Source organism: Ranitomeya variabilis, chromosome 1 (genome assembly GCF_051348905.1).
Source record: "Ranitomeya variabilis isolate aRanVar5 chromosome 1, aRanVar5.hap1, whole genome shotgun sequence".
NCBI classification, from domain to species: Eukaryota; Metazoa; Chordata; class Amphibia; order Anura; family Dendrobatidae; genus Ranitomeya; species Ranitomeya variabilis.
This window is the reverse complement of record NC_135232.1, coordinates 238904934-238929362: the sequence shown is the minus strand read 5'-3', so window position 1 is coordinate 238929362 and position 24429 is coordinate 238904934. Positions and strand designations below refer to the sequence as shown.

Below are 24429 nucleotides of genomic sequence, written 5' to 3'. Positions count from 1 at the left end.
CTGAATTAGTTTTGAAAAATAATGGAATACTTCACCGTCCACTTTCATTCATTAACATGGCACTGGCATCCAAATAACCCAAAACTCACATGACTAGTATCTCCCTACTTAACTAGTTTTGGTTACATGAGAACCAAGGTAAAAGAACAGCATTACAATAATTTCGTATTCGAAACAAGATGGGTAACATCATTAGATTAATCCCAAAAATTCAACTGCTCCAGACTTCGCTTGATGGGAAAATGTTTGCCACAACCTTATTTTTTTCCACAGCTATTTCTGTTCAACTCTTGGGTAAAGGACAGTCGCTGTATTTCTTCCTTAGCCTTATAGTGCAGTCAATACTGAATTTCTAGATTAAAAAGAACAGACTCGCCGCTACTGTGACGTCTCTTCCCTGAAAATCTATAGTCATATCGGATGCAAAACAAAACTTGAAGTTATTAATTTAAGAATCCCCATGTCACTCTGTATACAAAAAATAAATTTACTGAATGACAAAAGTCAATTTTTCATAAGAATCCAAAAATTACAATGTAAACCCAGATACAGAAAGAAATGTAAAAATCAGTTTTTACTCAGAATGAACATATACCGTATATCAATCTTACAAAACAAACCCCCCTCAAATAAACCACAGTTATATCTTTAAAACCGTTTACATATAAATTCTTAAAAACATCCCTTATCTTAAAGTTTTCAAAAGTAAATTCACGATCAGAAGCAGCTGAAATTCATATATATCCATGAGGTTTGTTTTACTTCAAAGTTCTTCACTCAGGCAGCTTTGAACAAGATTTTGATAGGTTTCCCTTTCAAGCTCCCATGAATGGCGAGTACAAATATAGTTCTTCGCATTATTAGTAATTTTCCGTTTCAGGTCTGGTTCACTCATCAGTCTCTTAGCCAGTTTGACAAATTCCTAAAAGAAAACACAGAAGATCAATAAGACCATCATAACCATTCAAGGAGGTGTCACATGATGTACAAAGAGGAGATACAATGAGAAACAGAGTCCTCTACGCAGCATTATTCATGAGAGGTTCTGGGCACTCGTGGAACTACAGATTTACTGTCATCGACAGCTTCAACTAACAATTTATAGGTAATGGCTTCAAGACAAGTTCCTCTAAAGCCAAATAAGAACAATCAACAATGGGACAATAGGGTTGCGATTCTAGTCCCAGAAAGCTTCTTACACAGCCTTCCTAGATTCCTGAATGCCAAAGTTACCTAGTTATGACATCCCAACACATTGCTGCTTCAAGGGATTTAGGATCTTGTGCACATCACTGTATTATTGTATTTTTTGCTTTTCCGTTGTAAAGAGTGTGAAGATAAAAGACAGAACTGCTGACGTGTTAACTCTTCCCTCACGACATGTAAGCAAGACTCCTTACAGGCTGCAATTCGCATCACAACTCCTAGTTGAAGACACAGACACATAACATAGACATCTCCTGAGTAGAGTTGAGCACATTTTTCAACATTTGGTTCGGATTACGTTCGGCGAGGAATATGGTTTTTGCAATATTCGCTTAAAATAGCCAAACGTCATAGGAGTCAATGGTAGTAGAAAAGAGTAAATATAATCGGAAACCATCGCCATACAAATTCGACACGAATAGGGTACCAATATTTCATGAATATAGCAAATTCGGATTTGGATGGGGCTGCTGCACTGGGTCCCCAGGTGGTAAATATGGGTAAGGGCAGTTTTTGGCACATTTAATAGGTTTTGTTCCCTTAAAGTGGTATACACTTCTTTACCAGGTGGTCACAATTGACTCCCTGGTGTTGGAATTTTTTCACCCTTTTTGCTCAATATATTACTTGATTATCTTGTGGTGCTTATTTGACATTAAGTGAGTGTTGAACTGGGTGTGCTTTTTGTCTTTCACTATATTTATAATAATATGGGAACACCCGTTGCTGGGTTGCATTTGCACTTTATTTTGATTTGCTGCTATTCTTGCCCCCCTCCCACTTGATATTGGTGGACCTAGCGATTTACACCTGCAATATCTACTACTTATCTTTGTCTTTAATTGGTTATTACTACTTATATATATGCTTTGCATATGGTTTTTAATACATTTTTATTTCATTTTATTCTGGGACTTTTTGTGCGCATTTTCTTCTTCTAGGTGATGAGCAGTGCCTGGTTTTCTCCACACATACTGCTTAGAATTATCACCAAAAAGGTCTATCTTCAGCTCAACAGTCCAGAGAATCTTGTTTCTCATAGTCTGGGAGCCATGTGTTTTTTAGCAAACTCTATGCAGGCTTTCATATGTCTTGCACTGAGGAGAGGATTCCGTCGGCCCACTCTGCCATAAAGGCCCGACTGGTGGAGGTCTGCAGTGATAGTTGACTTTGTGGAACTTTCTCCTATCTCCCTACTGCATTTCTGGAGCTCACCCACAGTGATCTTGGGGTTCTTCTTTACCTCTCTCACCAAGGCTCTTCTCCCACTATTGCTCAGTTTGGCTGGACAGCCAGGTCTAGGAAGACTTCTGGTGGTCCAAAACTTCTTCCATTTAAAGGGAATCTGTCACCCCAAAATTTGCCTGTAAGCTAAGGCCACCGGCATCAGGGGATTATCTACAGCATTCCATAATGCTGTAGATAAGCCTCTGATGTAACCTGAAAGATAAGAAAAACGAGTTAGATTATACTCACCCAGGGGCGGTCCCAGTGCAGTCCGTTCAGATGGGCATCGCGGTTCGGGTCCAGCACCTCCCATCTTCATAAGATGACGTCCTCTTTTTTGCTTACTGCCGCGGCTCCTGCACAGGGGTACTTTGTCTGCCAAAGTCAGAGCAAAGTACTGCAGTGCGCAGGCGCTGGGAAAGGTCAGAGAGGCCCGGCGCCTGCGCACTGCAGTACTTTGCTCTGCCCTCAACAAGGAAGATAAAGTACACCTGAGCAGGAGCCGCCGCAGGAAGCAAAAAAGAGGACGTCATCGTATGAAGATGGGAGGCCCCGGACCGGACTGCACCGGGACCGCCCCTGGGTGAGTATAATCTAACTTGCTTTTCTTATCTTTCAGGTTACATCGGGGGCTTATCTACAGCATTACGGAATGCTGTAGATAAACCCCTGATGCCGGTGGCAGAAGCTTATAGGCGAATTTTGGGGTGACAGACTCCCTTTAAGAATTATGGAGGCCACTGTGCTAAGAACCTTGAGTACTGCAGAAATTCAGTTGTAACCTTGGCCAGATAATAAGGAAATGGCAGCATGTGACTTACATATGAGTGTCTGAGCAAAGGATCTGAGTACTTATGACCATGTGATATTTCAGTTTTTATTTTTTATTAATTTGCAAAAATTTCTACATTTTTTTTTCAGTCAAGATGGGGTGCAGAGTGTACATTAATGAACTTTTTTGAATTTACCAAATGGCTTCAATGAAAGAGTGAAAAATTTAAAGGGGTCTGAATACTTTCCGTACCCACTGTCTATTGTTAGCTACTGGTAGCTTTGTGCCATTAGAGGCCTCCATTAGAGATGAGTGAACATCGTCAGCTCCCTCCTTATTCGGCAAGCTATAGCGCTTACCAAAGAAGCTGCTTCGGGAACCCAGCTCATGGGAATGCTCGCGTTAATCAGCTGTTTGGCGCCGCAGCTGCATGTGTCGCGGCTGTGTGACAGTCAGAACACATGTATGGAGAGACTGTGTGCTGTGACTGTCACATATGCCATATGACTCTGGATAAAAGCCAAACCAGAATCTCAATTTGCAGACACGGTGTTTCGGGATATTGCCCTTCATCAGTGCAAAGTATGAGATATGATTTTGCTAGAGGAGACCCACTTTAGATCCCAGTCCAGAGCAACGTTTTTCCTTGTGGAGAGTAACAAGCCTGGTGCTAATACAGCAGTCCTATTTTCAGCAATTTTTGAATGGTGTCCACTAATTTTTAGCTGGTATTTCTGTGTAGTCCTAGCCTTATTTTTGCAACAGGAGGGAAAGTAGGACTTCTATTACCGTTTTATAATGGACGCCGATAGAGTGTATCGTTTCTTGGTACTTCTAAAAAAAATTGGACATTTTTCTTGGACCTGATTGCTGCAACTGGTGATTATTTGTTTTTTTGTGGTAGGATTTTATGTTTTTCATTTGTGGTAGGTAAAGGAGTGGAAGCAATTTTCCTCAAACTTCTTTAAAGCTGCAAACTTTTTAACAAATTTAAAGAGCAAATAAACCTTTGATGCCTTCTTATATATTTGCACTCTTAAATACAAGCAGATCTGTGATGGTCCGGGTGCAGAGACCACCACCAACCTGCTAGCAATTAATGGGCATACATATAAAAAGATATATATATATATATATATAGATATATATATATATATATATATATATATATATATATATATATATATATATATATATATTTTTTTTTAAAAGTTTTATTTTACTCTTCAACAAATGTCTATAAAAGTTGCAAATCTTGAAAAACTAGGTTTCTTACAATGTGTGAGGCAAGCATAGTAGGTGTACTCTATTCTGGTGGGCACATATGTGTGCAAAGGCTTTGTACATTGCTTGCATTCTTGATGGCAGAGCCCCACGCCGATACCTCCATGATTTTGACCAGTTGTAGGAATTCTCATATGCTGGTGAGAATATGGGGCAAACATCATAAAATTAGCAGCATCAGACACTTTTTACAAACCTGTAATAAACGTGCTCAGAAAGGAAAACTAAAGAAGTCTGCTCAGAAATGTTGCAACTATGCAACAAGTATAAAACGTGAAGGGGACAGAAATAAATCACATTTTATTTATTAACCAGAGGAAGCTTTCTTCTTGTTATATGCAATAATCAGCACTTTTTAAGGACACTGTATCTCACTGTCACACGTTCCATAAACTTGCAAATTCAGGTAATAGAAGAAATAAAACAATGATTGAAAAAGAGAATTCAACTGATCACCTGTCAAGGGTGTTTCATTTTTTCTCTCACTGATGTCTGCTGAGCTAAGCCATTTGTGTGAGTGTATCTGCGGGTATATTACTTTCCAAAGGCAAAAAGTGGTAATTGCAACATTACTGGGCCAATATACTGCAAGGAGTTTTTAACTATAAAATTGATACTCTTAGAGGCATGTAGGTGTCACGAGGGGGTCCCCTGCTCGAAACCACAAAATCTTAACATTCAAGTGTTTTATTGTGGACATTTCTTTACAATTAGTAATCATTCATCATTAATTAGTATTTACATTTTACTCCCCGATTGTGTCCGCCTTTAAGAAATTAAATCATGATGTGGATTGTACATGTAAAGTTTTTTTTGCCACACAAGTGTAAAGATTTTTTTTTTTGCCGGCACTGTATAGTGATAGGATGTTGACAACATGGGCTGCCATTCACTATAAATCCATAAAGGACAGAAACTTTGTCCGGTAAATCTGTTATTTGCCAGATCTGTGAAAAAGACTGCCTGACTGACTGACCAGATGATCGCTGTGGCGGCTTCCATTATCACTAGAGTTATTGTAGTGAACCCAGCACTTTAAAAGAGAGTCTGTCACCCCAAAATTCGCCTGTAAGCTAAGGCCACCGGCATGAGGGGCTTATCTACAGCATTCTGTAATGCTGTAGATACGTCCCCGATGTAACCTGAAAGATAAGAAAAACAAGTTAGATTATACTCACCCAGGGGTGGTCCGCTGCGGTCCGGGTCCAATGGTCCGGCGCCACCCTTCTTCATACAATGACGTCCTCTTCTCTACTTCCTGCCGCAGCTCCTGCGCAGACGTAATTCTCTGCCCTGTACTGCAGTGCGCAGGCGCAGGGAAAGGTCAGAGAGGCCCGTCGCCTGTGCACTGCAATACTTTGCTCTGCCCTCAACAGGGCAAATCAGTACATCTGCGCAGGAGCCGCGGCAAGAAGCCAAGAAGAGGACGTCATCGTATGAAGATGGGAGGCGCCGGATCGCGACACCCATTGGACCAGACCGGGACCGCCCCTTGGTGAGTATATTCTAATTTGCTTTTCTTATCTTTCAGATGACATCGGGGCTTATCTACAGCATTACAGAATACTGTAGATAAGCCCCTGATGCCGGTGGCCTTAACTTATAGGCGAATTTTGGGGTGACAGATTCCCTTTAAAATTGATCTGTCAGTAGGATCCACCCTCCTAAGCTGTCTATATGGGCATGTAGGTCATAGGAAGATTAATAAAAGGATACCTTCATATCTGCAATCTGATCTTATATGAAAATGAGCTGTTCCAGGCACTGGGCTGCATGAGAATCTGACTCCTCCTGGGACTATCTTTAATAAAAGAGGACATTACCAGTGTGATGTGTAATGACTGATCTCCTTTCCGGATCTCACTGCCGAGCGGTGTGTGATTATTCCTGACATCTGCCTATTCCTCTCAGCTTCGGCTTCCATCTCACAGGCAGACAAGGCTGCAATAGTGTTGCAATACAGCAGAGCTGTGAGAGTTGCAGCAAACATGTTTGTTATGAGTTCAAAGTTTAGTTCTACGGTCCTGTGTTAGTAACCTGGCTCACACTGGTAACTCCCCCTTCATTTAAAATAATCTCTGGAGGCAGAGTCTCATACAGATCAGTCTCAAGCCAATAGGCTGAAACAGCTGATTTACATATCAGAAAAACATGAATTTCTCTAGAATAAAGATATTGGATTGCTGATCTCAAGGTGTCATTTTATTGAGCTGCCTACGTCCTGTATGCCCTTATAGACACCTTAGGAGGATTGAGCTTACTAACAGATTGCCTTTAAGTAAAACGCGTTTTACTCATCTATAGGCAGTTCCCCTAGTCTAACTTAGAGGGGGCTTAGACCAAGAGAGAAAGGACATGTCCAGCAAACACGATGGTGTTTTTAAGGCTAGTCAGTCATCAGCTTGTAGAGAAATCTACTAAATTATTTATTTTTACATGGCTGAGCTAGAGTGGAGCCCCTAACAAATATACAGTATATGAATAGCTATATTGATGAAGATAACATTTAAGAGCATCACAAATCAGTAATTATGGACACAACAGTATTATGGCTCGATCTGTTCCGTATACTACCGAACTCTGTTACAAAGTTTGTCTTACTCCATCATTCTGGGGCTACACAGTGACTCTGACCTCAACACCACATGCGAGAAGCTAGAAATCCACAATCACTGGATTTTATTCTGACCATTGTATAACATCAGCGGTATAACACATTCACTTTTATTACAGTGCGCTATACATCCGTGGAGACTGAATAACTGCGTACAATGCCAGTTTACCGATATACTGTCCTTCTAGGAAACATGTAACTCATCTGATACAAATAAGCAGCCCTATATTATAACAGACAGAAAAGAATTCCCAGCACCAGAAGAACCTTCACAAGTGCGGCTGGTGCTGTAAGGGAGCACATTGGAACCAATTTCTCACACTCACACAGTGATGTCAATGTGTCTTTAATTACAGAAACACATACTACAAAAATGCAGCATATTAGTCTAAAAGTTTTTTGTGAAAAAGCAGCATTTTACTGACTACTGTGCTATAACGTGCTACTATCTCTTACTATCTAATGATGTGATGCTTCTCTTCACAAGGTGACCTGATACAAACGGTAATATAGAGCTTCTTACTCCTTGTCCATTTACACTTAACTGGATCTGGGATAATGCAGGAGATACTTATTAGTGTTAACATTCCTTTTTTATTCTGCAGTACGCACCGAGGTGCTATTACAGTAGATTTACTCGAGAACACACTCCTGAGTGTACAAGTAACCAGCGCAGTATGGACTGTACGACACACAGTTTGTCCATGCAGGTGCCATACTGGATATGACAGTCACTTCCAACGTCTGCCAGATGAGGGTGCTAGTGCAGCACTGGAGTGTACTGATGGGCTGGAGAAATCATCTCCACTTCCCCATTCAATCATTCATACATCATTGTTTTCACTTGCAGTCATTTCCTCAATGCATTTCTTCTACTCAAACTCTAAAACACAATGAACTCATTTAACCCTAAACCTTTAAACCGTCATTATTGCTAAATACAAAGAAAAAACGAAGACAAATGGTACATGGGACGTCAACATATGAATGAATGCCCGAGCAAAACAGGAGAAAAATGAGAAATGTCTATTATGACAATTCTTGGTAACTGAAATGCAAGTGACGTCAAAGCAACAGCATATGATTTCTTATTGAAACACACAAAACAAGAAGTCCTATATAAGAATATTATAATTATGTACTATTAGACATTAACTGTACATACAGAGCCTAAAGAAAATAATTACCCCCCCCCCCCCCCACACACACACACACACACACACACATATTCTGTTGCTTCATTGTATGACAGCATTGGATCAGAACTACTACAACCCCTGGCAAAAATTATGGAATCACCGGCCTTGGAGGATGTTCATTCAGTTGTTTAATTTTGTAGAAAAAAAGCAGATCACAGACATGGCGCAAAAGTAAAGTCATTTCAAATGGCAACTTTCTGGCTTTAAGAAACACTAAAAGAAATCAGGAACAAAAAATTGGGTAGTCAGTAATGGTTACTTTTTTTTTAACCAAGAATAGAGAAAAATTATGGAGTCACTCAATTCTGAGGAAAAAAAATATGGAATCATGAAAAACAAACAAAAAAACACTCCAACACATCACTAGTATTTTCTTGCACCGCCTCTGGCTTTTATAACAGCTTGCAGTCTCTGAGGCATGGACTTAATAAGTGCCAAACAGTACTCTTCAACAATCTGGCTCCAACTTTCTCTGATTGCTGTTGCCAGATCAGCTTTGCAGGTTGGGGCCTTGTCATGGACCATTTTCTTCAACTTCCACCAAAGATTTTCAATTGGATCGAGATCCGGACTATTTGCAGGCCATGACATTGACCTTATGTGTCTTTTTTCAAGGAATGTTTTCACAGTTTTCGCTCTATGGCAGGATGCATTATCATCTTGAAAAATGATTGCATCATCCCTAAACATCCTTTCAATTGATGGGATAAGAAAAGTGTCCAAAATATCAACATAAACTTGTGCATTTATTGAAAATGTAATGGCAGTCATCTCCCCAGTGCCTTTACCTGACATGCAGAGCCATATCATCAATGACTGTGGAAATTTGCATGTTCTCTTCAGGCAGTCATCTTTATAAATCTAATTTCCACCCATTCGTTCCTCATTTGTTTTGTTGTGCATTTCCTGTTTTGGAGACATATTGCTTTAAGTTTCTGGTCTTGACGCCTTGATGTCTTCCTTGGTCTACCAGTATGTTTGCCTTTAACAACCTTCCCATATTGTTTGTATTTGGTCCAGATTTTAGACACAGCTGACTGTGAACAACCAACATCTTTTGCAACATTGCGTGATGATTTACCCTCTTCTAAGAGTTTGATAATCCTCTCCTTTGTTTCAATTGACTTCTCTCGTGTTGGATCTATGATTCATGTCAGTCCACTTGGTGCAACAGCTCTCCAAGGTGTGATCACTGCTTTTTAGACACAGACTAACGAGCAGATCTAATTTGATGCAGGTTTTATTTTTGGGTATGAAAATTTACAGGGTGATTCCATATTTTTTTCCTCAGAATTGAGTGACTCCATAATTTTTCCCTATGCTTGGTTTAAACAAGTAACCATTACTACTACTACATTTTTTGTTCTTGATTTCTTTTAGTGTTTCTTAAAGCCAGAAAGTTGCCATTTGAAATGACTTTAGTTTTGTGCCATGTCTGATCCGCTTTTTTTCCACAAAATTAAACAACTGATTGAACATCCTCCAAGGACAGTGATTCCATAATTTTTGCCAGGGGTTGTAGTGGACATAGAAAAGGGCCCATGTACAAGAACAGTATATGGGCCCTTTGTAGTCAACAGCTCCTCATAATGCACAATTCCACCTGCTTTGGAGGTACAAGTGGGCCCCTGTGTGGCCACATAGGTTGCACCAATGATATATCAGCCATTGATCAAAACAGATCTTCTTCAACTTTGATTGTTAAAAAAGCCCAAATTGCTAACACTCTATATAGCAATTTATATCCTTATACACTATGTGCAGAATTATTAGGCAAGTTGTATTTTAGAGGATTATTTTTATTATTGATCAACAACTATGTTCTCAATCAACCCAAAAAGACTAATAAATATCAAAGCTTAATATTTTTGGAAGTTGGAGTGGGGTTTTTTAGATTTGGCTATCTTAGGAGGATATCTGTTTGTGCAGGTAACTATTACTGTGCAGAATTATTAGGCAACCTAATAAAAACCAAATATAATCCCATTTCACTTATTTATTTTCACCAGGTAAACCAATATAACTGCAGACAATTTAGAAATAAACATTTCTGACATGCAAAAACAAAACCCCCAAAAATTAGTGACCAATATAGCCTCCTTTCTTTATGATGACACTCAACAGCCTTCCATCCATAGATTTTGTCAGTTGCTTGATCTGCTTACGATCAACATTGCGTGCAGCAGCCACCACAGCCTCCCAGACACTGTTTCGAGAGGTGTACTGTTTTCCCTCCCTGTAGATCTCATATTTTATGAGGGACCACAGGTTCTCTATGGGGTTGAGATCAGGTGAACAAGGGGTCCATGTCATTATTTTTTCTTCTTTGAGACCTTTACTGGCCAGCCATGCTGTGGAGTAGTTGGAGGCATGTGATGGAGCATTGTCCTGCATGAAAATCATGTTTTTCTTGAACGATATAGACTTCTTCTTGTACCACTGCTTGAAGAAGTTGTCTTCCAGGAACTGGCAGTAGGTCTGGGAGTTGAGCTTCACTCCATCCTCAACCCGAAAAGGTCCTACAAGTTCATCTTTGATGATACCAGCCCATACCAGTACCCCACCTCCACCTTGCTGACGTCTGAGTCAGAGCTGAGCTCTCTGCCCTTTACTGATCCAGCCTGTGGCCCATCCATCTGGCCCATCAAGAGTCACTCTCATTTCATCAGTCCATAAAACCTTTGAAAAGTCAGTCTTAAGATATTTCTTGGCCCAGTCTTGACGTTTTATCTTATGTTTCTTGTTCAAAGGTGGTCGTTTTTCAGCCTTCCTTACCTTGGCCATGTCCCTGAGTATCGCACACCTTGTGCTTTTTGTTACTCCAGTAACGTTGCAGCTCTGAAATATGGCAAAACTGGTGGCAAATGGCAACTTGGCAGCTTCACGCTTGATTTTCCTCAATTCATGGGCAGTTATGTTGCGCCTTTTTTGCCCAACACGCTTCTTGCGACCCTGTTGGCTATTTGCCATGAAACGCGTGATTGTTCGGTGATCATGCTTCAAAAGTGTGGCAATTTCAAGACTGCTGCATCCCTCTGCAAGACATCTCACAATTTTGGACTTTTCAGAGCCCGTCAAATCTCTCTTCTGACCCATTTTGCTAAAGGAAAGGAAGTTGCCTAATAATTAAGCACACCTTATATACGGTTTTGATGTCATTAGACAACACCCCTCCTCATTACAGAGATGCACATCACCTGATTTACTTAATTGGTAGTTGGCTCTCAAGCCTGAACAGCTTGGAGTAGGACAACATGTATGAAAAGTATCATGTGATCAAAATACAACTTGCCTAATAATTCTGCACACAGTGTAAATGATCAGATAGAAACTTAGCACTATGTAAGTATGCACCCGCCCCTTTAAGTCAGTTTTTAATTGTGATGCCGACCAGTTTTCACCGATGATACAGTTTTACCACCTTTCGCTTTTTGCGATTCCTCTTTGCCAAACTTTTCAAGCTTTCCCTGCTTGCATGTGGACCATAAGGGTACGTTACCACGTTAAGTATCGGCAACAGACATTTCTGTATCTTCGCAGGAAAAACAAGTTTTTGCCTTTTTGTGTGCAAGTGTTTTTTTATTCTCATTTATTTGCATGGTTGAAGAACACTGTAAAAACACGGAAATATTTGACACGCTTTAGATCTGCAAGGTAAAAATAAGCAACATGTACATGGGATTTTCAGAAATCTCAGTTTGCTAGTACAGTAAAATGTTGTGTATTCACACAGCAGGGAAAATGCAAAATGTGAACAAGTCTTAAGTGAACTTCTACAGTTATATGAAAAAGCTTGGGCACCCCTATTAATCGTAAGCTTAATGTTTTATAAAAATTGTATTTTTTTGCAACAGCTATTTCAGTTTCATATATCTAATAACTGTTGGACACAGTAATGTTTCTGCCTTGAAATGAGGTTTATTGTACTAACAGAAAATGTGCAATCTGCATTCAAACAAAATTTGACAGGTGCATAAGTATGGGCACCCTTATCTTCTTGTTTTAATTACTCCTACCTACTTTTTACTGACTTACTAAAGCACTTTTTTTGGTTTTGTAACCTCATTGAGCTTTGAACTTCATAGCCAGGTGTATGCAAGCATGAGAAAAGCTACTTAAAGTGGCCACTTGCAAGTTGTTCTCCTGTTTGAATCTCCTCTGAAGAGTGGCATCATGGGCTCCTCAAAACAACTGTCAAATGATCTGAAAACAAAGATTATTTAACACAGTTGTTCAGGGGAAGGATACAAAAAGCTGTCTCAGAGATTTAACCTGTCAATTTCCACTGTGAGGAACATAGTAAGGAAATGGAAGAACACAGGTACAGTTCTTGTTAAGGCCAGAAGTGGCAGGCCAAGAAAAACATCAGAAAGGCAGAGAAGAAGAATGGTGAGATCAGTCAAGGACAATCCTCAGACCACCTCCAGAGAGCTGCAGTATCAACTTGCTGCAGATGGTGTCACTGTGCATCGGTCAACTATACAACGCACTTTGCACAAGGAGAAGCTGTATGGGAGAGTGATGCGAAAGAAGCCGTTTCTGCAAGCACGCCACAAACAGAGTCGGCTGAGGTATGCAAAAGCACATTTAGAGAAGTCAATTTCTTTTGGGAAGAAGGTCCTGTGGACTGATGAAACAAAGATTGAGTTGTTTGGTCATACAAAAAGGTGTTATGCAGGTCGGCAAAAAAACAGCATTCCAAGAAAAACACTTGCTACCCACAGTAAAATTTGGTGGAGGTTCCATCATGCTTTGGGGCTGTGTGGCCAATGCCAGCACCGGGAATCTTGTTAAAGTTGAGGGACGCATGGATTCCTCTCAGTATCAGCAGATTCTTGACAATAATGTTCATGAATCAGTGACAAAGTTGAAGTTACGCAGGGGATGGATCTTTCAGCAAGACAATGATCCAAAACACCGCTCCAAATCTACTCAGGCATTCATGCAGAGGAACAATTACACTGTTCTGGAATGGCCATCCCAGTCCCCAGACCTGAATATCATTGAACATCTGTGGGATCATTTGAAGAGGGCTGTCCATGCTCGGCGACCATCAAACTTAACTGAACTGGAATTGTTTTGTAAAGAGGAATGGTCAAAAATACCTTCTTCCAGGATCCAGGAACTCATTAAAAGCTACAGGAAGCGACTAGAGGCTGTTATTTTTGCAAGAGGGGGATCTACTAAATATTAATGTCACTTTTCTGGTGAGGTGCCCATACTTATGCACCTGTCAAATTTTGTTTGAATGCAGATTGCACATTTTCTGTTAGTACAATAAACCTCATTTCAAGGCAGAAACATTACTGTGTCCAACAGTTATTAGATATATGAAACTGAAATAGCTGTTGCAAAGAAAACAATTTTTATAAAACATTAAGCTTAAGATTAATAGGGGTGCCCAAACTTTTTCATATAACTGTATTACCATGTCTACCCACAAACTAGATTATAATGAGATCTGAACTCTGACAACTGCAAGACATTGAGATTTGTTTCATACGTCCATAATATTCCTGCATTTTGAAAACTGCCGCTGCGGGTGTTCGGTGGAACGGGGGCTCTGCTGACATTGTGTAAAAGCCTGGAGCCCCCGCACTTCCATAGATTACACTGCAGTGAACAGCGGGAGAATAGCGTCTGGGGGCAGCAGATGCGCACATAGACATCTTGGCACCATTTATCCCAGAGTCCACCGCAATGTAAACCATGAAAATGCAGGGTCTCCGGGCTGTTACAAAATGTCTGCGGAGCCCCGGCACCACCAAACACCCGCAGCGTTGCACCTCCTAACACCACTTCCTCCCAGCCTGGGGTCCACAGCATCGCCCCACTCCTGACTCCACCAGCAGCGGGAAGTGAGCCAGCACAGGACGTGAGTATAGCCTTTATTATTTTCTAAGGTCCGAATATTTAGTTTAAGAAGGGGTTGTCCAAGTAGAGGACCCATTTAAGTTGAATATAAACCTGCTCTGCTATGGACAGTGACAGTTTGTCTACCCTTAATCTCTGTGTTTCACTGAGGCATTATATTCATAAATCAAGAAAATCAGGAACAACATCGCTAAAGCACACATTCATGTAAGAAAATGTGGTGCAATCAGACAGTTAATGGCAGGATAAATAATAATGTCTATCATCAGCATATAATGACTGCCACTTTTGAGGGCTTCCTGGAATATGTCTAAACTAAATCACATCCAATAATTATTGTACTAGAAAAAAAAAAAAGACATTGCCAAAGTGGCATGTTTGTCTTAAGTACGCCAAAAAACCCCAAAAGGAATAAAGCCCCAAATGATAATTGAAATTGTCAAGTTAGGTCATGGTCCTCTTAACTTTGATTAGGAAGAGAGATTACGGAAAAATCAGCTCCCATTGTGTAAATGTGACAAGTGATCCCTGAAGAGTGTCTGAGCCTGATGGAAATGGCAGAGTGGCACATAATTCAGTGAGATGTCTATTTAATGCTATTCACACACTGCCTGCCATGAACAATGACCTAAAGCTGGAGTCACACTAAACGACTTACCAACGATCACGACCAGCGATACGACCTGGCCGTGATCGTTGGTAAGTCGTTGTGTGGTCGCTGGGGAGCTGTCACACAGACAGCTCTCTCCAGCGACCAACGATCAGGGGAACGACTTCGGCATCGTTGAAACTGACTTCAACGATGCCGAAGTCCCCCTGCAGCACCCGGGTAACCAGGGTAAACATCGTGTTACTAAGTGCAGGGCCGCGCTTAGTAACCCGATATTTACCCTGGTTACCATTGTAAAAGTAAAGAAAAAAAAACAGTACATACTCACATTCTGATGTCTGTCACGTCCCCCGGCGTCCACAGGGTTAAAACTGCTTTCGTCAGGAGCGCTGCTAATGCACGCGCTGCTGCCGAGAGCTTCCCTGCACTGAATGTGTCAGCGCCGGCAGTAACAGCGGTGACGTCACCGCTGTGCTCTGCTTTACGGCCGGCGCTGACACAGTCAGTGCAGGGAAGCTCTCGGCAGCAGCGCGTGCATTAGCAGCGCTCCTGACGAAAGCAGTTTTAACCCTGTGGACGCCGGGGGACGTGACAGACATCAGAATGTGAGTATGTACTGTTTTTTTTTTTTAACTTTTACAATGGTAACCAGGGTAAATATCGGGTTACTAAGCGCGGCCCTGCGCTTAGTAACCCGATATTTACCCTGGTTACAAGTGAACACATCGCTGGATCAGCGTCACACACGCCGATCCAGCGATGACAGCGGGTGATCAGCGACCAAAAAATGGTCCTGATCATTCCCCAATGATCTCCCAGCAGGGACCTGATCGTTGGTCGCTGTCACACATAACGAGATCGTTAGCGGGATCGTTGCTACGTCACCAAAAGCGTGACGTTGCAACAATATCGTTAACGATATCGTTATGTGTGACTCAGCCTTTAGGATTGCATAGCATAAAAAGGCACCCTAGGATTTAGGAATGGGCACGACATGACGTGTACAAGTCTTATATAGCATCACATCTATTAGGAGTGACAGCTTGGTAACAACAGTGGTGAAAGGCAGCTATGATAACCATTGCTGCCTTTCACCATTATAAGAAAGACTGCAAACTTGAGATATTTGGGCGTTTGCAGATGCGCATACAACTTCCTATGCAATTACCACAGTAAACAGTACAGAGACACTTCTGTACACAATTACCCTGGGAGGTTTGCGTGATTTAAAGGGAACCTGTCACCAGGTTTGGATGATATAAGATGTGGCCACCGCCTTTCAGGGCTTATCTGCAGCATTCTATAATACTGTAGATAAGCCCTCGATCCGACCAGAAAGATAAGAAAAATAAGTTTTATTATACTCAACCAGGGGAACGGTCCTGTACAATGGGTGTCGCAGGTCCGGGTGGGGCGCCTCCCATCTTCTTGTGATGCCGCCCTCCTGCTTGCTTCACAGGTTGCAAAGTACTGCAGTGCGCAGGCGCTGGGTCTCTCTGACCTTTGGCACCTGTGCACTGCAGTACTTTGCTGTGCCCTCAACAGGGAAGGAGTGTGATTCCAGGGTACCATGAAGCAAGTAGGAGGCTGGTGATCATAAGAAGATGGGAGGCGCTGCACCCGGACCTGCGATACCCATCGGACCGGACCGCCCCCCGGGGGGAGTATAATAAAACTCATTTTTCTTCTCTTACAGGTTGGATCGGGGGCTTATATACAGCATTATAGAATGCTGTAGATAAGCCCTTAAAGGTGGTGGCCGCATCTTATATCGGCCAAAACTGCTAACAGGTTCGCTTTAACATTGCATCACAGGAATGTCCAATAAGAATAAGAACTATGTCCATGGTGTACTCATTATTAAACCCACTGCATAGCTCAACACAATACCTATCAAGTGACAAAATATTTTTTGACATGCATGAAATATCATTATTTCCATGTTATTACAAATGAATAACATGCAGAAATCAGCTGCTACATAAACTAGATGTAGACTTGTAAAAATTCTTCTGTTTCTTTATGTAGTCCAACACACCCAATGATGTTGAGATCAGGGATTTGTTGGGGCCATATAATCAATTTCAGGTCTCCTTGTTCTTCTTTATGCTGAAGACAGTTCTTAATGAGATTGGCTGTATGTTTGGGGTGGTTGAACTCATATAGAATAAGTCTGGAACCAATCATACGTCTCCCTGATGGTATTGCATGACATAAGAGTCTGCCTATATTTCTTAGCACTGAAGACAACACTAATGCTGACCAAATTCCCAACTCTGTAAAATGCAGACCAAAACTTACAAGGAACCTTCACCATGCTTCATTACCTGCAGACATAATTATTATGCTTTGGTGAATAAACTGTCTTCTGTCAATGCCTAAATATTTACAATTTTGTCTCCGAAGTCCAGAGCAACTGTTGCAATTGTTCTGCTCTCCAGGTTCTATGTTTTGGTGCATCGTAGATTCACTTCGCCTTGTCAAAGGAATAGCTTTTTAGCCACAATTCTTCCATGAAGACCACTTCTGGCCAGACTTACTTGAACAGTAGATGGGTGTAACCAAAAACCATTGGTTGCAGCTAGTTCTGAACTGATGGCACTGGTGGACATTTTCCAATTTCAAAGTTAAGTAAGGATGATGTGTCTTCTAATTGCAGCAACAAGTTTCCTTCGCTGACCATTGTGACTAGGATACTCAACGTTGCCTACTTCTTGGTGCTTTGTGGGAACAGCTTAAACTGCACATCTTGAAACTACGATCTGATTTTAAATCTCTGCCTGAAAAAGAGACCTTGCTGATGTATTACAACTACCTAATATTTTATTGCTGTGCTCACTCTGGCCACAGTGTATGACCTGTGACATGGAACTGTCTTTTAGAACCTCACCTTTGTAACAGAGTTTGGTTATCGCTGAGCCAGTTTTAAGCATCCTACTTTTCAGTCAATGACTGTTTCACCTTCGTGTGAAAATTATTATCAGCGGGTTGCTATAATTGGTTACTAATACACTGGACTATATTGCTAGAAAGTCTCTGACTTTGCGCCAGTGTACTTAGAAGAGTTGATGATGCTCTGAAGGCAAAAGGTGGTCACACCAAATATTGATCTGATTTAGATTTCCCTTTCGCTCATTCACTTTGCATTTGTTAACTGATATAAATAAACCATTAACCCCTTCAAGACGCAGCCCTTTTTCGTTTTTGCATTTTCGTTTTTCGCTCCCCTCCTTCCCAGAGCCATAACTTTTTTATTTTTCCGTCAATATGGCCATGTGAGTTCTTATTTTTTGCGGGACGTATTGTACTTTTGAACGACACCAATGGTTTTACCATGTCTTGTACTAGAAAACGGGAAAAAAATTCCAAGTGTGGTGAAATTGCAAAAATAGTGCAATCCCACACTTTTTTTTGTTTGGCTTTTTTGCTAGGTTCACTAAATGCTAAAACTGGCCTACCAGTGTGATTCTCCACATCATTATGAGTTCATAGACACCAAATAGTGTAGGTTATTTTTTATCTAAGTGGTGAAAAAAAATTCAAAAAAAAAAAGAAATTGCACAATTTTCTGATACCCGTAGTGTTTCCATTTTTCGGGATCTGGGGTCAAGCGAGGGCTTATTTTTTGCGTGCCGAGCTGATGTTTTTAATGATACCACTTTTATGCTGATAAATTCTTTTTATCGCCCGTTATTGCATTTTAATGCAATGTTGCGGCGAGTAAAAAGACATAATTTTGGCGTTTTGAATTTTTTTCTCGCTACGCTGTTTAGCGATCAGGCTAATCCTTTTTTTTATTGATAGATCGGGCGATTCTGAACGCGACGATACCAAATATGTGTATGTTTGATTTTTTTTGTATTGTTTTATTTTGAATGGGGCAAAAGGGGGGTGATTTAAACATTTATATTTTTTTTTATCTTATTCATATTTTTTTAAAACATTTTTTTTTTTTTTTTTTTTACTTTTGCCATGCTTCAATAGCCTCCATGGGAGGCTAGAAGCTGGCATAATTTAATCAAATTATCCCCAGAAATAGATTCATACATAAAGTAATTACTTCTCAAAATATACAATAACCACATATAACCCTTTCCATATAGTAAACACCAGAAAAAAAGGTCAGAGAGTATTCATATTAAAAATCTTACAAAATTTATTTAATCAAAAGTAACAAAAATAGAAATCAGAGTGACACTAAAAGCAGGAATATCAGGGGATTATAGTTGTTACAAAATAGCAATATTAAATGCATATAGTATATAATAGTGCACTGAGAAATACAAACAAATGTTATGTCTATAAAAAATGGTCCCATCAGGGGTCCTAGTATAAAGAAAGTGCAGCACAACTACTGAGGCTAGTTACCACAACAGCATTTAACATATGGGTATATATATATATATATATATATATATATATATATATATATATATATATATATATATATATATATATATATATATATATATATATATATATAGCCAGTCAGGCCTGGAGTGAAAGGCAGTAATATGTGCTGTGGATCTAAGCCAAAGATAAAGTGCAATAGTGCGTACTATATACATAAACTATATGTACTCAAGTGCAGAAGTTTAGCTGACATATGATGGACAACTTACACAGTGTAAATGATGAGATCCCCACCTGCCGCCTCAACGCGCGTTTCGCCGATCTTCTTCAGGAGGCTCCTTACTTTGATGTGGGCTCAGCGCCGGAGCCCACATCAAAGGGGGAGACACGACATGCGCCGAATTAGTACGGCTCATGTCGTGAAGGGGTTAATACTTCTCTTTTTGAAAGCATTCTTACTTTGCAGCCCTTTTTTCGCCATACTTTCTTAAAATTTTTGTATAGTACTCTATATATAAATTGCAGTACTCTGCAAATTTTTAGGCAAAAGAGCACAAACAGGTTGATTTTTAAAAGGATTACCAGGCACTTGTGCTTGTGCTCACCTTGGGGTCTTGGGTAAAAGCACAACTACAGGATGCTTCAAAACCAAAACTGCTTCGTGTGCTGGAAATAAATCGTCCAACAAAATATTGATGAAAGGGATCTAAACAGTGTTAAAAAGCTGTGCTGCTTGGAAATGAAGAGTATTATGATGAGAAGATGAGATGAAAGGAAGGTTTTTATTTGTCTATGTGTTCCGAAGCCGGACTGGCTTCTTTATTAAGTGAAAAACCAGATTCCATTTCTTGTTTTGAAAAGTAAGACACTCTGGGCTTCGAAACGTGCAGGCAAATAAAAACTTCCTTTCATCTCATCTTCATATCGGAAGACGGCTCATTTTCATCGATATTTTCCTCTTTAATATTTATAGTGAAAGATATCTGCGTACCGTATATACTCGAGTATAAGCCGACCCCCTTAATTTTGCCACAAAAAACTGGGAAAACTTAATGATTCCAGTATAAGCCTAGGGTGGGAAATGCAGCAGCTACTGGTAAATGTCAAAAGTAAAAATAGATACCAATAAAAGTAAAATTAATTGAGACATCAGTAGGTTAAGTGTTTTTGAATATCCATATTGAATCTGGAGCCCCATATAATGCTCCATACAGTTCATCATGGGCCCCATAAGATGCTCCATATTAAAATATACCCCATATAATGCTGCATAAAGGTTAATAATGGCCCCATAAGATGCTTCATAGACACATTTGCCCAATATAATGCTGCACAAATGTTGATTATGGCCCCATAAGATGCTCCATAAAGATATTTGCCCCATACAGTGCTGCACAAACCTTGATTATGGCCCCATAAGATGCTCCATACAGACGCTTGCCCCATATAATGCTCCACAAACGTTAATTATGGCCCCATAAGATGCTCCATAACGATATTTGCCCCATATAGTGCTGCACAAACGTGGATCATGGCCCCATAAGATGCTCCATACAGACACTTGCCACATATAGTGCTGCATAAACGTTGATTATGGCCCCATACAGACAATTGCCCCATATAGTGCTGTACAAACGTTATGGCCCGATAAGATGCTCCATACAGACACTTTTGCTGTTGCTGCGATTAAAACAAAAAAGGAAAAAAAAAAAAATCATATACTCACCTCTCCGTCGCTCAGGCCCGGCACTTTCAATATTCACCTGACTTCGTTCCAGAGCCGCTCCATCTTCAGCATCTTCTGCACTGACGTTCAGGCAGACGGCGCGCACAAACAACGTCACTGCGTCCTCTGACCTGAGCATCACTGCAGAAGACGGAGTGGCGCCCGGAACAAGGAGGTGAATATCGTGCAGCGCAACACTCCCCGTTATACTCACCTGCTCCTGGCGCTGTGCAGTTCCTGGTTCCCCGGCGCCGCAGTTTCTTCCTGTCACCATTACCGCTCATTACAGTAATGAATATTCCACCCCTATGGGAGGTGGAGCCGCATATTCATTACTGTAATGAGCGGTACCATATGACCGCTCAGTACAGGAAAGAGCTGGGGCGCCGGGGAGCCAGGGACTGCGCCAGGAGCAGGTGAGTATAATTAGACAGACCCAGCTCCCCCTCCCCGACCCCTGGGTATGACTCGAGTATAAGCCGAGAGGGGGACTTTTGGCCCCAAAAAATGGGCTGAAAATCTCGGCTTATACTCGAGTATATACAGTAATAAAACATACTGTAAAGCATGACATGTTCTTTAACCACAAAAATTCTGTGAGCCTCCATATAAAACTGGAGGACTACTAAGGTACTGTATCAGCATATAGTAGTCTATCATGGATAGACTATTATGGATCAGTGTTGAACAAACAAAAGCATGAGTCCTAACTAGTGACAGCCAATGTGCTCGGAATATCTGAGCATGCTCGGGTGTTACCCGAGTATCTTGGGCGTGCTCCAATAACATGCTCGAGTCCCTGTGTCTGCATATCTTATGGTTGTTAGACAGCCGCAACACATGCGGGGATTGCCTAACAAGCAGCTGCAAATCATGCAGCCGCAGGGACTCAAACATATTATTCGAGCATGCCCAAAATTCGATTTCCAAGCACATTTGCTCATCACTAGTCCTAACATCCAGATAGTCCTCCATTGCAGACGGACCAGAGCAATCTTCACTTCTGAAGCCACGATACCAGCTGCAGAAGTGAATACTGCCCTAGTCCAGCTGCCATGGAGGAGCAGAATGGATGTCGGACTAGGGAAATGCAAACCTTTTTGGACAACTCAAACTATTTTTAAATACTGATGCGTTGCATTACTCATCTAGTACATGTCATGAGCTATCGCTTATATTAATGCCCATGCCTGCATTAATATTATTACTGGTTGTCAGTGTCAGACATCCCCAACAACTTAGCAGATCTCATAAAAAGCGATGGGACGGTTTTTTAACATCCGATTACAGTGGCTGCTGTAAAGATTACACTTCCTAGAATGCAAATCACCAAAGCAAGCTTTTTGTAAGGATTGAGCCTGCCAGCAATAATAAGAAACTTCAGCCGTGAAATCATCAGAAAGCGGCTCTGGATCAGTACAGGATAAGTAATACATGGTATTTATAACTCAGCTTTTCTCGTAAAATAATTCTACTGCAAGATTGAGCGAAACGCTGGACATTCCTTGCAGTAAGGCCAATAATAAGGAGAAAAAAAAATTACTTTGGGGCTTACTTTCTAATCCAAAAGCAAAAAAAGGTTGTCATTTAAAACAGTAGTATTTTATAGTTTTTGTGATCTCTGAAAATATCCTCACCCCCCTGCCTCAACTATACAGTGGTTTCATAGGATTGATCACGTACTTTCCTAGTTTCTTCTCTCATGAACAGGAGACATTTTGGTTAACAAAAGGCAGATGTGGAGAGTGGAATCACTGACAATGTAACTAGAATGCCGATAAAGACAAATCCAACAGCAATATAACACAAAAAATATGTAATATATCTTTATTAACTATCCAAAACTCAGTAGATATCAAAATGTATTTAAAAATGCATATATCAAAAGCCTAATATACACAGAAGTCCATAAATAGCATATAAATGAATCTGAAATCACAAATGATTAAATGTTTATACAAAAGATTTTTTGCAGAAAGCAAATAAGGTTTTAAATTCAAATCAAAGCAGAAAAGGGATATATATATATATATATATATAAATATATATATATATATATATATATATATATATATATATATATATATATATATATATATATATATATATATATATATATATATATACACACACACACACACACACACACATATATATATACACACAATACCACCCAAAAATATCAACAATGAGAATCTTACATACAGCGGTCAGCCACGAAAGCATTCCTTCCAAGGACCGTACTATTCCTTCCAAGGACCATACTAAGGACCAGGGGGCACTCATTATGGGGGGAAGAAAGGCAATTCTGGCAGCTAAATTGGAAAGGATTCTTTACAGTTAGAGCAGTCAGACTGTGGAATGCCCTACCACAAGAGGTACTAATGGCAGACACTATAACCGCTTTAAAAAAGAGCTGGATGATTTACTCAGTACATATAACCTTGTGGGCTATGGTTAACTTAGTGACAAAATTAACAATTGGTGGAGAAAGGTTGAACTTGATGGACCTAGGTCTTTTTTTCAACCTATGTAACTATGTAATATAGCGCAGGTGATGAAAGACCCTTCATGCTTACTTACTTTTGAAATCGAAAAATGTCCAGAAGTGCCATCAGCTCTGAACAGCAGATGGTTGTAGCTAGGCCCCACTGGTTGCTGCCATTTCCAAGAAGTCTTGCAGCAAAAAACCATACAAAATGGAAAATAACCAAGAGACTTAACTATGCACAAAAACAAAGGAACCAGGGTGCAGAAAAATAGCAGATGCTCTGGGCTGATGTGTTAAAATAGAAAATTTTGGCTGCAACTGAAGTTAGCGTGTTTGCTGAAGGGCCGAGTGTAATAATAAGCGCCTGCAGGCAACATAGATGAATGGTGGACGTTCCTGGCAAGTTTGGCGCTGGTATATAAGCATAGCACATAATGAATAAATAAATAACACCTCTATTGTAAAGCCAAAAACGGGTAGCCCAAGTTTCACCGTTAACAGGTGATGACCACAGCGCATTTCCTCCTCCCCACACAGGACAATGACCTCTGCACAGACTACAGAGCACGACGTAGACCTTACCATAGCACCATCTCCAAATGCGGTTATCAGCAGCTCAGCTAACATGGCTGCCTCGTACTGAAAGAATATTTAAAAAAAAATTACAATTAGAAAGAAAAAATCAGAAAAAAAAAACTGTGCTATGCATCAATGGACTGCAGATACCTGAGGAGCCCAGTCTGAAAGATGTGTTTAAAGTGGTGCTTTACAGTCACACTACTATCATCAATGTGGCTGCGCAGCTGGGGGTCCTGCAGGCAGACATGTCCAAACTGCAACATTCAATGTATGTGACTAAGGAAAGGATGGGAGAGACAGAAAAACGCATTAGCAGTGCTCAGGACTATGTTGCAAAAGCGGATAAGGCCACAAAACGTATGAGTGCTGCGATTTCTGCCATACAAGCGAAAACGGATGACCTTGAAAATAAGTCCAGGCGCAATAATGTGCGGCTGATTGGGGTGCCTGAAAAGACAGAAGGCACGGCGCCAACAGAGTTCTTTGAGAAATGG

General features: G+C 40.6%; 1 protein-coding gene across 3 annotated transcripts in view; it reads right to left on the bottom strand.

Moving 5' to 3' along the window:
- Positions 1 to 473: 473 nt before the first annotated feature.
- Positions 474 to 24429, bottom strand: part of GLT1D1 (glycosyltransferase 1 domain containing 1) — a 189963-nt gene continuing 166007 nt past the window's right edge. For 2 of the 3 annotated variants that reach the window (XM_077293272.1, XM_077293275.1), the window contains 2 exons: positions 23939 to 23995; positions 474 to 922 (listed from right to left, as the gene is read on the bottom strand). In XM_077293272.1, coding sequence (XP_077149387.1) covers positions 764 to 922; positions 23939 to 23995 — 216 coding nt within the window. In that variant the 3' untranslated portion in view covers positions 474 to 763. The remainder of the gene's footprint in view (positions 923 to 23938; positions 23996 to 24429) is intronic. The other variant, XM_077293273.1, reaches the window with a different exon arrangement.